We start from the raw sequence: 12,718 nt of genomic DNA, 5'->3' as shown, positions 1-12,718 counted from the left end.
GAAACTTTGTAATTCATCAAAAACGAAAAGAGACTGAGAAAGTTCGCGTCTTTGGTGAAAGACGAGGAAAAGAAATCGAGAGAGGATGCGCGGCTTAACGGTGTGGTTCTGGGCGCTGACGTCAGCAGCAGCAGCTATATTGGGGGCGGCAGCGTCGTCATCGTCGTCGTGGGTGGCGGACGGGACGGTGCTGGAGCTGGACGATTCCAACTTCGAATCGGCGATTTCAGCGCTGGACTTGGTCTTGGTTGACTTCCACGCCCCCTGGTGCGGCCACTGCAAGCGTCTCTCTCCTCAGGTCTCTGATTGCTTTGCTCTGATATCATCCATGGATTATTATTATTATTTTTGATGATTAGAATTCGATTTGTAATGTAATGGTAATACCCACTTTTAAACCCTATTGTTTTCATGGGTTGGTTGGATTTAGTTGGATGCGGCTGCGCCGGAGCTTGCTTCATTGAAGAACCCAATAGTGATAGCGAAAGTTAATGCTGACAAGTACACATCTCTAGCTCGCAAATATGGAGTCGAGTATGCTTCCCAACCCCAAAATTCAAAAGCTTTAAACTAAAACTAGTACATTGCAGATTTTGATTTTTTTTTTTTTCTCGCTGTTTGATTGATGTAGTGGATATCCTACGCTGAAGCTCTTTATACATGGTGTCCCCCAAGAGTATAAAGGGCCGAGGAAAGCCGATTTGCTTGTTAGTTATCTCAAGAAATTCGCAGCTCCCGATGTTACCCTACTTGATTCAGACTCTGCTGTTGCTGATTTTGTTGGAGCAGCAGGCACATTCTTCCCTGTTTATGTTGGTTTTGGCTTGGATGAGTCCCTGATATCTGAGTTGGGATTGAAGTACAAAAGGAAGGCCTGGTTTTCTGTTGCAAAGGATTTCTCGGAGGATCTAATGATGTTGTATGATTTTGACAAGGTTCCTGCCTTGGTATCCCTTCATCCAAGTTACGATGAGCGCCACGTCTTTTACGGCCCCTTTGAAGGTTGGTTTAGTTTTGGTGTATCACTGCTAATTCACTGCTAAAAAAACGTATAAATATAATCCCTTCCAATGCAACCAATACAGAATATTAAAATACGTATGCAGTTCAATTTATTAAGTGTGCCTAACAACATTACACCTTATTGTTTGAGGATTCAGAGTACTTGTCCATGTGGTTGCTATAGTTCCACTTGTACCAAATTCCAATCCCTAAATTCATACTTGTTATTCATATTTGAATGAGCTTCCTGGTCCATTTTCCGCTAGGAGAAACTTGAACAAAATTTCAGAAATTTTCCACTTTTAATTTTTAAACATACTAACTTTTTAAGTTTCTGTTTTTATGGATGGGCAAGCTGTTTATATCTGAATTGTAAAGGAACCATCCTTAAGTGTTTTCTGCATTGTTCACTGCATTCATCTATAGCAACCCTGAGTTTTTTGGTTTGACTTGTTGAGGCTGTTGGCTTTTTCTGGCACTGGGAAAGATTAGAGCCAAGTGCTAGTATATAACCAGTCATGAATTAAAGCTCAAATATGGCTCATAAATATTTTGCCTAGCTCTATCTCAGATTCATTATAAGTCTAATCTAGTGAAATAATTTCAAAGACCCTGTCTTTAAATTTGTAACAGTTTAGTGTGTGAACTCCAAATCCCTTCTAGATTGCATAAAGTATTCTTTATTCCAGAAGTTTTAGAATCGCTTTTTTACTTTCAAGTGCTGTGGCTTTAGCTTTTTGTTTTGAATATGCAGAGGAATTTTTGGAAGATTTCATAAAACAAAGTTTGTTACCTTTGGCCATACCCATCAACTATGACACATTAAAATCATTGGACGATGATGAAAGAAAAATTGTGTTGACAATTGTGGAGGATGAGGATGAAGAGAAGTCAAAGAACTTGATCAAGATTTTGAAATCTGCTGCTTCCGCCAATCGAGACCTTGTATTTGGTTATGTCGGGATCAAACAATGGGAAGATTTTGCTGAAACATTCGGAGCGAACAAGAAGACAAAACTACCAAAAATGGTTGTTTGGGATCGAATGGAGGAGTACTTAACAGTAAGTAGTTAATTAGAAACACTTATAATTTTTCTTATATCTAAATGCTAAATTCATCTCTGAAAGTTTATACACGTTGTACTTATCTTGTGAATATATCATAGCTTTGTGTGAAAGAACATGAGTGCAGGTTATTTAGTCCTAAATCCTTTCTTTCCCCACATGTATGAATAGAATGAGTAGACAATGAAAAATTAAGCAAGAAACCACAAAGTGAATGGGAATGGGAAAAGATCATTAGTACTTTTCTTGAGTTTTCATAAAAGCTGTTTCTTTTCAAAAACAGAAAAATAAAATAATAAAATAAATAAAAAAGGCCACAAGGATAAATCCAAATACTAGTACATTACAAATATGTGACTACTGGAAACTGTAGAAAAAGCCAGAGGTAAACAAAATCTGGGGTACCTTTCAGGGCATTGGAACATCTTACCAAGCTGGTTGTACTTGTCTTTTGCCTAAAACCTAAACCACCAAACACTCTCTTGTATGCGCAAGGGATTGCTTTCACTATAAGTGGGTTCTCCAAGTGTCAAAGTTGATTTTTGAATCACTATGAGATAAGAAAGTTAGAGTAGAGGAGATAAATTGTACCTAAGAGTCTAGCGATGCTTTTCCACTTTTCTAGGTGCATCCTGTAATGATGGTTTACCACTTGTAGAAGCACATATTCATAGAAGACGGGCAGACAGCAAAGGTCTTCTTCCTTACATGAATCAATTTGTAGAATTTCCAAATTTGTGGTGTCTCTTCATCTTTAACTTCTCCTTCCAACCTTTGTTGGCTGCGAAGAGTGTCTTTTAATCGACAAAGTAATACATTTGTGTAGTTTCAATTACAAACATGACCATGTATTCTAAACTTCATAGGTTAACCAATATCTCCATTCACATTTTCATTTTGTGTATATGGTTACACAAGGATATTTTGGAAGTGTCCTTGAGATAAATGAGAATCCACTTCTTGAAATTCTAATGCTCTTTGTATAAATTGGGCAAGAATCAGACCAACAACTTGTAGGTCAGGTCTTATACATTACATCGCAATGTCACATATGTCAAACTAGCTTGCTGCTAAGGCATAAGTAGCCTTTCTCATCCTTTTCTTTCTCATTCTGCTGTGAACTGAGTATGAAGCATCTGGCAATCCATATTGGTTGCTGTGGTACTTTTTCAATACACAGCTCATGAAGGATATTTTTGTTGAGGATTTGCTTGGTCGACCTCAAGTCCCTTATATGAACTTGCTATCTAGCCAATTCCCTGTGCCAATATGATATGGACAAGAAACATGATGGAGCTACCATCAGATACTTGTGCCAAATTTCTGCTGACTGCTTTAGTTATTACAAAGTCTTCTTCAACTTGCAGACTATATGTTCTTTGCGTTGGCTTTAAACTTCTCTAATTGCTCCATGCAAATTTCTTTCTCTATATCACAATGAGAAGAAGTCTCACATGTCTTTCATTTGTCTTAGAATTGAGTTGGGTCTTAATTATTGAGCAACACTTTCAGTTTGAACTTTCATCATATAATATTGGCAGCCAACCCACTTGGTACTAACAAGATTTGCGTGCTATCTCTGGTTTGTAAAAGTGAGCTGATATACCATCTTTGAACCTAATAACTCGTTTCGAATCCACACCAATTTAAGGATTTCTGTAAAATTACTATGTGCTATTGTGTTCTCTACAGAAGTTCTCAGTTCCTTGGTGATTTTTATTTTTTATTTTTTAAGAAATTAAAGGAACTTTTATAGAGAAACCATAGCATCCTCCTTTACTATCTCTTTATGTGAACCTATAGCAATTAGTGTCAGTATTAGCAAAAGCAGAAAATTGGCAGAAGTTGTGTTTTGTTTCATGTTTATCAGTACTAAAAAATTTATCCCGGTTTGATAGTGGTGTTTGTTCTAAAAGGCGCTTTTTCCTAGAATGTGTTCTAGGTCATGTGTCTAGTTTACTTTTGTTGTTGAGATACTAATGAAGTTAAACAAATTAAAGTTAATTGCAGATGATAGTTGAAGGCTTTAGTAATGTAGGTCAAAGTCAAACTAATTTGTGATATTCCTGTTTCATTTTCTGCATTAAGATTGCCTTGCTTCTCTTAGTGAACTGGGGTGTTCTTGACAGTTCTGCTTTATAGAAATGCATTACATGTAGCGATTGTTGATGTTTATTTACAAACAGGTCAACGGCTCAGAAAGCATTGACGGGGAAGATCAGGCATCTCAAGTCTCGCAGTTTCTTGAAGGATATAAGGAAGGAAGAACGATTAAAGAAAAAGTTGGTGGCAGTGTGTCGCTTACTGCCTTTATATCTTCATTTATTGGGATTGGAACTGTGTATATATTAGTTTTTGTGGTAGCGACGATAATTCTTATTAGAAAAGCCACTGAGGAAGAACCTCTCAGGGTTGGTAGGGGAGATAAGGTTGATCATGCTACAAGCTCTACTGCCGAGGCTGAAAGCAGTGAGCATAAAGCTGGAGAAAAGGAAGATTAGAGTTGCCTTTTGTGGTTCGTTTAATCACATCTGATTGGGTACTGTCAAAATCTGATCTATGAGAATTAATTCTGAGTGTGCCTAAATCAGTATGGAGTGAAATGTCCATGATTTTGTAGAGAATGATGTATTCCTCTGCACTCTGATGTGTTTATTTCATAAGCGGACTTTTTTTTTTGTCTGTTATTGTTGTGATGCTCAAGAAATTTAGGCTATTACAGATTTTCTAAATGTATCATGTTTAAAATTATTTTCTCCACTCTTTGATTCTGGTTCTACAGTGGTTGGAATATGCCCATTTTATATATTTCACAGGGGGTGTTGAAATGATTTATAACACTCAATATTCAACAAGTCTTTGCAAATCAACAATGGTGGATGAGTATAAGATCAACAAGACGTACATAGATCTTTAAGAAGAAGGTACCAGTAGAATGCGCACCAGAGAGACTGACCTTTGGGGGGTCGCCGGATGGCAGGAACAGCGTCAACCAATCGAGGCGGCGACATTTGGCTGCAGGGTCAAGTTCTCGATATGAAAATTCTGACGAAGAGAATTGATTTGATTTATAAATTGGGTTGAATTCAAGTTCAGGTTGGGGGTAAAATCAGTTCAGTTCTTTCAATTTCATAGGAACATTCTCGTAGTCTCATTATTTTATCCAATAACTCCATCCCTGAATCCGATAATCAACTATAAAATTTAAAGTATTTAGCAATGCTGATCAGCATCCTCTATATTAGAATGGAAAACCACCTTTCATCAAAACCATCATCATACTGCCCATTTGTGACTCCCCAAGTTTTCAGTGGCCTGGTACTCGGAATGTTTAAGCTTGACAATATAACCGAACCAATATCACTGATATTTACCTTGTATTTTATTTTTCAACAGAGAGGAGAGCTTTTATAACTGCATATGATCTCACTGTTCCATTTGCTAGATGGGCATGTAGCTATGAATAGTATCACATCTTCAAAAGGGTACCAAATAGCACAGAACTACAGATCGAAGGGAATCGTACGTGGTAGGATTTCTCTTATGATCTGCATCCAAGTAGAGAGTGATGCAAAAGCAGTAATTGAAGGAATTAGCAAGCTTGGAGTTGGTCCAAGGGATAAAGGTATGCAAAAACTTGTTCATCAACAAAATCAAGCAAAAACTAGCATTTCCATTAAGCTTTATTTGTACACAGCTCAAAGTCGTGGTCAATAATATCTCACCAATGCCAAAATCAAACGCAAATATTGATCACAATACAGCACAGAATGCAGTCTGACTTTCTCACACGATAAACGTTAGATGCTGAACCCCATATACATTCTTGCATATCAGAATTATAGACAACCTTATGCTATAATATACATGTGAGGTAGCATGAAGACACATTTCTCGGGCATATCGATCAGATAGCAAGCATCCACATGAGATGAGCCCAATCATGATATTGCAACTAGTGATTTGAAGTCAAAGTGGTGAAAACATCTTCATTTACCTCCCTCTTATGACTTGGCAGCATGTACCCAAGGAACTCAACTATATGGACAATTTGGAATCAGCATTCAGGAAGAGAATGAGCAGAAGCAAAAGGAGAAAAGGTTGCTGCTGACTCACTACAATGTAGTGGATGCTGTTGATGACTGGAAGAACTCAAGAAACTTGGTGAAGCATTGCTTGCGCTTGGAATGGGTACAGTCAGATATCTCGAGTTCAGTGGTGATAAAGATGGGTAGTACGAGGAGTGGGGAGAAATAAAATAGGAAGCATGAGACCTTTGGGATGAGGAATTCCGCAGGTCTACTGAGCTTCGGCTTACACTCATAGAAGGGGACTGGCGGAAGGAGGACCTAAGAGACTGCTGGATGTATGTGCTAGAAAGAGAGTGAGGATGAGAAACATAAGGAGACCTTGATGATTCTGGTACTATCTGAATGGCTGAAGATGATGCTAGTGATGATCTCCTAGATGACAGTACAGACGAGGCCACAGAGGATGGGCCGGGTGAAAGCAATGGTGTCGATTCTGAAGCTGGTAGATCACTCATGTTGGCTCTTGCATCACGCTTGCAAACTGGGCAAAAGGTTCTCCATGAAGTAAGCCAAGAGTCCACACAGACAGCATGAAACTCTGCAACACCCAAAGTTATTACATTGAGATATGCTATTCAAATAAATAATAAACTATCAAAACTGTATATTCAGAGAGTCACATTTAAAGTAATATAAGTAAACAACCTGTGGAGCATGTCTCATTCAAATCACAGTAAAAGACTAGGGGGATTTGGGTGAGTTGGGAGCGAATCCCTTTTATTCTGCTCTAATACTAAAGACAGAAAGTTAAATTTCAACATTGAACATATTCTGAAGTTGCAGTCACCCATACAAGGTCACCAAGGTGGGAGAGCTAAATTTGTTTCCAACAGCTACTTGACATTTATAACTTCTCACCATTTACTACATCTTACTTGAAAGGGACATGAGTTTTCAGCATATAGAAACTCACGTTTCAATACACGCAATATCAAGATTCATATTATCAGAATTCTATTAGAGATTAGGAACTATGCCTTATCAAATCTTCTTTTCTTTTGGTCTGGATGCCCAATTAAATCAAACTCCAATGAAAATATAAAAAACAAAAAAATTCAACTCCAATAATACTGAACTGTCACTTGTATCATATAGGACACAATTTGGGCATTTCTTGGTAGAGGAAAGAAGCATACAAAGCTGTTATAGCAGTGCAAAAATACAATTTAAAAGGATATCCCAGCAATAACAAAGAGAAGACGAGGGTTGATAAGTGAACTATAGGGCAAAGAGACCCACGAGAACGGTACAGTCTAATCTTAAAGGAAAGAAAAAATCCATCCAAAGTCTAAAAAAAAGAGAACTAAGATTAAGCGCGTCCTACCATCCTAGCCCATGATGACTTATAGTTGAGTGTTCATAGCCCTTGACAAATGCTTAGAAAAACATACATACCACCAAGTACCAAAAAAAAAAAAAATAATAAAAAAAAAAAACCTAGACACAAAACAATGATCCCCCAAATCAGATAATATACAAATCAAACAAGCCAAATAAAGGCCAAATAAAGAATAAGCAAGCCACTAAAACTCCAAACTAACTACAACCAAAGTGAAGTTGGCTAGAGGGCCCACTTAGTCCCGGAAAGCTTGTAGATGCTACTTATTTCAGTATGCAACTTCATGTCAATAACAAAGCATCATTGCCAATCATTTTATTTCACCAGAAGTTTTAGACAGAAGGGCTTGTTGCACCATACCAAACCCAAGTTTACCTGTTATAAAGTCCCTCCATTCAGTACTTCAAGCAACTATACATAAGCAAAATTTAGTCTTCGATACGGCAAATTAGCTCTTTCTTCCTCTAATAAATAAGTTTCAGAAATGGTACACATTATCTAGTAGATAAATTAAACAGGAGGCAACTTGTGGAACCCCGCCATTTGAGTAGGTCACATTTTAATAAATAAAAATACTTTATGAATGATCACCAATTTCTAAATCACCACCTATATCTTGACTGGTCTCAATGTGCCTAGTAAACCGTACCTAAAAAATATCAGCATTCCTGGGCAGGGCATTATCATATATCTCAAAAAGCTAATGGTAAAAACACCATGCCACCAAATTAAACAAAACAGCTCCTCAAACGACAATATGGGCGGGGGAAAAAAAAAAAAAAAGAGAAAAAGAGCAAACTTACTGTGACAACAAGGCAGAATCCTAAGTTTCTCTCCAACACTGTAGTCCTCAAGGCATATTGCACATGTTACTGAAGTGCAGTTGTCCTCTAAAACGGCAGTAAATATCAAACTTGGCATTGCTTTTACTAATCTACTGCTCATCCCATGAAATTCTCGGACCCGAGAAGCTTGAGGCCTTTCTCGTCTTATGCGATGTCTGCGAACGAAAAAGCAAGTAGCCAATACTGCAGACATGGCGAGCAAGGAAATGAAGGAGATTGCCATGATAGACCATGCTGAGTTCTCAAAGCTTGCAATTAGCCACACCTCCATGTTAGTGAGTCCAGTGTACATTTTGAGAATTTCCCCAGAAGCTTTTGAAACAAAAACTGCATGTATTTTTATACCAGCTGAACTTCCTGCCACTGTAATTTCCACATAAATGTTAGTTGTACTTTCTAAAAGTGACAAAAGGTAATGCATAGATAAAGAATTTGAAACTTCAACCTGGGAGAACAAAACAGTAGACAGAAGTAGAACAGAAACTACAAATACACACATGGACACCGCATGACTCATACCAAAAAGATAAAAGAGTGTTCACATTCCACTACCGCATATACTTATTTTTAACTTGCAGAAGGTTGAACATTTCTACAATACGACTAGATTGGATGAAGATGTGCAATTTACAGTATCAGAAAAGAGCTTCCAATCAACTTATTCAGTAAACCGACCATTATCGCAACAGGAAAAGAACACCAACATTCTACTTTACAAATCCACTAAAAAACAAGAAATCTAACAGTCTCACCCAAAAAAAAAAAAAAAAATCAGACTGAGACACTATGTGGTACAGTAGTAACAAGTTTCCCTTGAAACTGATATTCCACTCTTCATTATTGAACCTTCAAGTGAAATTATGTTCTAATGAAAAATTATTTCAGGGATCCATAATGCCAGCAGACACAATTTTACCTGGAATGATTAACACAATGCAAAAAGGTATGCAAGGAAATAAAATACTATGGAAATAACCATGCATTATAATATGATACGTGAAACTGAATTTCCAGGTGCAACATTTAATCAAAAAATCTGTCTAAAATAAATATGCAGTCTTACAATCTGAAAGACTGATACAATAACAGGCAATTTTCATTTTTTCATCAAGCCATGCACGTTGTACTAGCTAAAAACTAACTACAGAATGTTACCAATATATTTTAATTCAAATAAATGAAAAGGAATGCTTCTCCAGCCACACAGAGAGAGAGAGAGAGAGAGAGAGAGAAAACAATTAGAAATAAAAAAAGAGACCAACGAAAATGAATGTTTGTTACTTTTTACACTGCATATTAAAAGATGCATTTTATTAAACCCATTTGGATGTACCATGTAGTTTGATTTTTGTGAAAACTTGATCTTGTGCTAGTAGATGAATTAGGAGAGGGCCATTTAACTTTCTTTTTTTCTTTTTTTCATTAGAGAAATGGGGAGGAAATTTAAGCCACTCAGCCTGTTCGAACCAACCAGGTCTGCCCAATTCTAGATTTAATCTGGGTAATACCTGAAGCAACCCAACACAGTTGGTTTAACATTAGTCCGAGGTTTTCTAAACCTGATAAATCCAACCCAAACCTACCCATATATATAGGTGATCAAAAATATTTATATTCCCCTCACCCTGTTAGAAAGTAACATAACTAGCGTGCCACTCGTCTAATCTGGGTTTTGATAAAGGGTCCCTAAAAGTTTACTTATTCTGTCCTGCAGAGCTGTTTTCAGTTCCAAGGGAATCATATCCAGAGTCATCTAGAAACATTAGAGACCCAGTGAAATCCACAAACATGAATAAGGTCTTCTTTGAAAATGTCACACATACTTCTGTCGCCATGAGGCCAAGACAAGGACTGAGCTTTTGGAGAAACATTTCAAGATTTGACTAAAAGGATGAAATAAGCTGCCAAAGGAAAACAACCCTTCTTATCTAAGGCACAAAGTTCCATTATCGACATCTTTTCAGGCTTCAGTTTCTTCAGACATTTGGGATTGGTCTTTCCATATGACCACTAACAATGAAAGACTTTGTTCCTCATTAAACGATTAAAGCTGAAGAAGAGCAAATTCAGGTTTGTTGCTCAATGAACTGACAGAGGACTTCAAAACACACCCGAGCCTTCCAGTAACTAGATGCTCCTGTTGGTACTTGATGTGACCAATCAAACCTCCCCCAATAGTGTTAGATTTGCAGAAAGCTCACCCAACTCCTGCTCATTCAAGGTTTTTCTGAAGCCAAACCCCCATCTCCCCACCCCCCCCCCCCCCCCCCCCCGGGGGAATAACTTTGTTCATAATGCTGCGAACAGTGCAGAAAAACATGGTTTACAAATCTTCCCATCTTCACAAAATGTTCCGATATGAAGAAACATACACGAGATCAGACATGTTGACCTCTGTCATGAGCCACTAACCAAGACAAAACCTTAACTTTGGGAAGAAAATTTGCTTTTCAGATTGGACTAAAAGGCTGAAAAGAAGCAAAGTTGGCTCTTAAATAACTGACATGCATGAGATCAGACATGCTTAACTTTGGGAAGAAAGTTCTAAAAGGCTGAAAAGAAGCAAAGTTGGCTGCTTAAATAACTGACATAGGAATTGCATGAAATCACAATTATCTTGTGAGATCTTGATGGGACCAGTCATACCTCCTCCAAATAGCATTAAACGTGTAGTACACTCCTCCAACTCCTCCTCAATTATTATTCTTCCGGCATAACCCCGGTTCTACGGAAATAAGCTAAACTAATAAGATATGGATTCTAGACTGATGCTTCACCACTAAACTCAGCATCATAATCTATTTTCCCTAAGCTAATTAGCAAAACATAGGTTCTAACTTCCTAGACGAATGAAAGAGTAAAGCAGAAACATTTCATACCTACACAAAACAACTCAAGCACCTAACAAATCGCACTTACCAAACCCAACAAGAAGCACGCATGGACAGACTCCTGCATTGCATACATCTTCAATTGAATCTTAACTTCATGGATCAGTAATTGCAACACAAACACTGAACTTCACACAAATTAAAACACTATGCATAAAAAAGTTTATAGAAGAAAGGTCATTACTTGAAACCAAGACGCCGTCGTCTTCATTGTCATAGACAATTGCAGCTTTGAACCCAGCCTCTTGAGCTCTCCTAACTTTCTCCTCAAAACTGCAACCCCCTCCTCTTATAATCAACACAAAAGGGGAGCTATAATTCGTGCCCGGTCCGGCTTTCTTAGTCAATGTCGAGCATGCATCAATCGGCTCAGCCAAATACAACACTCCACACTCCCCAGAACCCCTAACTGCCGGAGCTGAACAAATCAACAAACACATAAACATCATACAAAAACACACACACACCCTTAAAAAAGCACTTAACTAAGTAAATAATGATAACCCAAAACACCAATCTCTCTTCTTTCGCCAAAATTCTCAGAATTTAACCATAAAACAAGAAACCCAGAACAATTCCACTCACCAAAATTAGCTTCAACGTCCTCGAAAGAGAGGGTGACGTTGCTCCCAATCAAGACCACATTGGCATCCGCCATGCAAAACTTGCCAAAGAGAAGCACCGTCAAAACCACGACCAGATTCATTGTGCCCATCAATCCAAAACAAAAACACGACAACTTGTGATTAAACCTATCTATCTAAGTGATTATGGAGAAAAAGACAGAGAAACCCAAACTATTATATTATAATATATATCCCTCAGAACTAACAATAATTACAACATCCGCTTCCATCCTAAGAGGATATGAATCTTTTGTGGGTTTGATGCTTTTGATGGACTCGTAATTTCTACTAATAAATAGGAGAGATAACGAGCGATATATGAAAGGGGTTGATATGAACTCCAATTACTCGCTCTATATCTTTCTCTCCCTTTGTTTTTTTGTTTCGACCAACATCCTTTCCCCACTGATATTATCTTTTGTTTTTTTGATAGACAATAAAACAAAAACTAAAGTTTGGGGTTGACTCACAAGCACCAATTTCAGTTTAACTTTGTCTAAATTTGGTTTAACTATTGACCATATAGTCGTCATCCATCAAACTGATTGAACCCCCACGAGGCTGTGTGAGTCTTGAGTTATCCGTTGTATGAATTGTGGGGCCGAGTTGTAAACAAGTTTGATACGCCTCGAGTTTGATTCGTATTTGGTATAGCAGTGGAATTAGGATTTAAATCTCAGAGATAATGATCATTTACACAATTTTTGTCTAAAAATTACTCACTCACTCCACTAAGAGTTTTTTACTTCCATTTATCCAATCTAACATTTGTTGACAGCATTGCCCTCATTTTAATTAATAAATTACACTCATCTCTCTCTCCCCTCCCGTCGTCGATCTATTCTCTCTCCCCTCCCGT

At 37.7% G+C, this 12,718-nt stretch overlaps 2 protein-coding genes across 2 annotated transcripts; one reads left to right on the top strand and one right to left on the bottom strand.

The window, feature by feature from the left end:
- Nucleotides 1-4,749, top strand: LOC112179812 (protein disulfide-isomerase 5-2). The gene is made up of 5 exons (XM_024318294.2): nt 1-298; nt 431-534; nt 632-1,002; nt 1,757-2,064; nt 4,254-4,749. The coding sequence occupies exons 1-5, from the start codon at nt 86-88 to the stop codon at nt 4,566-4,568; spliced, it is 1,311 nt and encodes a 436-aa protein (XP_024174062.1). The 5' UTR covers nt 1-85; the 3' UTR covers nt 4,569-4,749.
- Nucleotides 4,750-5,711: 962 nt separating this feature from the next.
- On the bottom strand, nt 5,712-12,257 carry LOC112176858 (receptor homology region, transmembrane domain- and RING domain-containing protein 2). Its single transcript, XM_024314960.2, has 4 exons — nt 11,819-12,257; nt 11,418-11,651; nt 8,301-8,705; nt 5,712-6,696 (listed from the first exon to the last, which is right to left on the bottom strand). Exons 1-4 carry the CDS (start codon nt 11,946-11,948, stop codon nt 6,125-6,127), a joined length of 1,341 nt encoding a protein of 446 aa, XP_024170728.1. The 5' UTR covers nt 11,949-12,257; the 3' UTR covers nt 5,712-6,124.
- Between the last annotated feature and the right edge of the window lie 461 nt (nt 12,258-12,718).

Source organism: Rosa chinensis, chromosome 7, assembly GCF_002994745.2.
Source record: "Rosa chinensis cultivar Old Blush chromosome 7, RchiOBHm-V2, whole genome shotgun sequence".
Lineage (NCBI taxonomy): Eukaryota > Viridiplantae > Streptophyta > Magnoliopsida > Rosales > Rosaceae > Rosa > Rosa chinensis.
The sequence above is the reverse complement of the archived record's forward strand: the minus strand, read 5'-3'. Positions and strand labels throughout refer to the sequence as shown.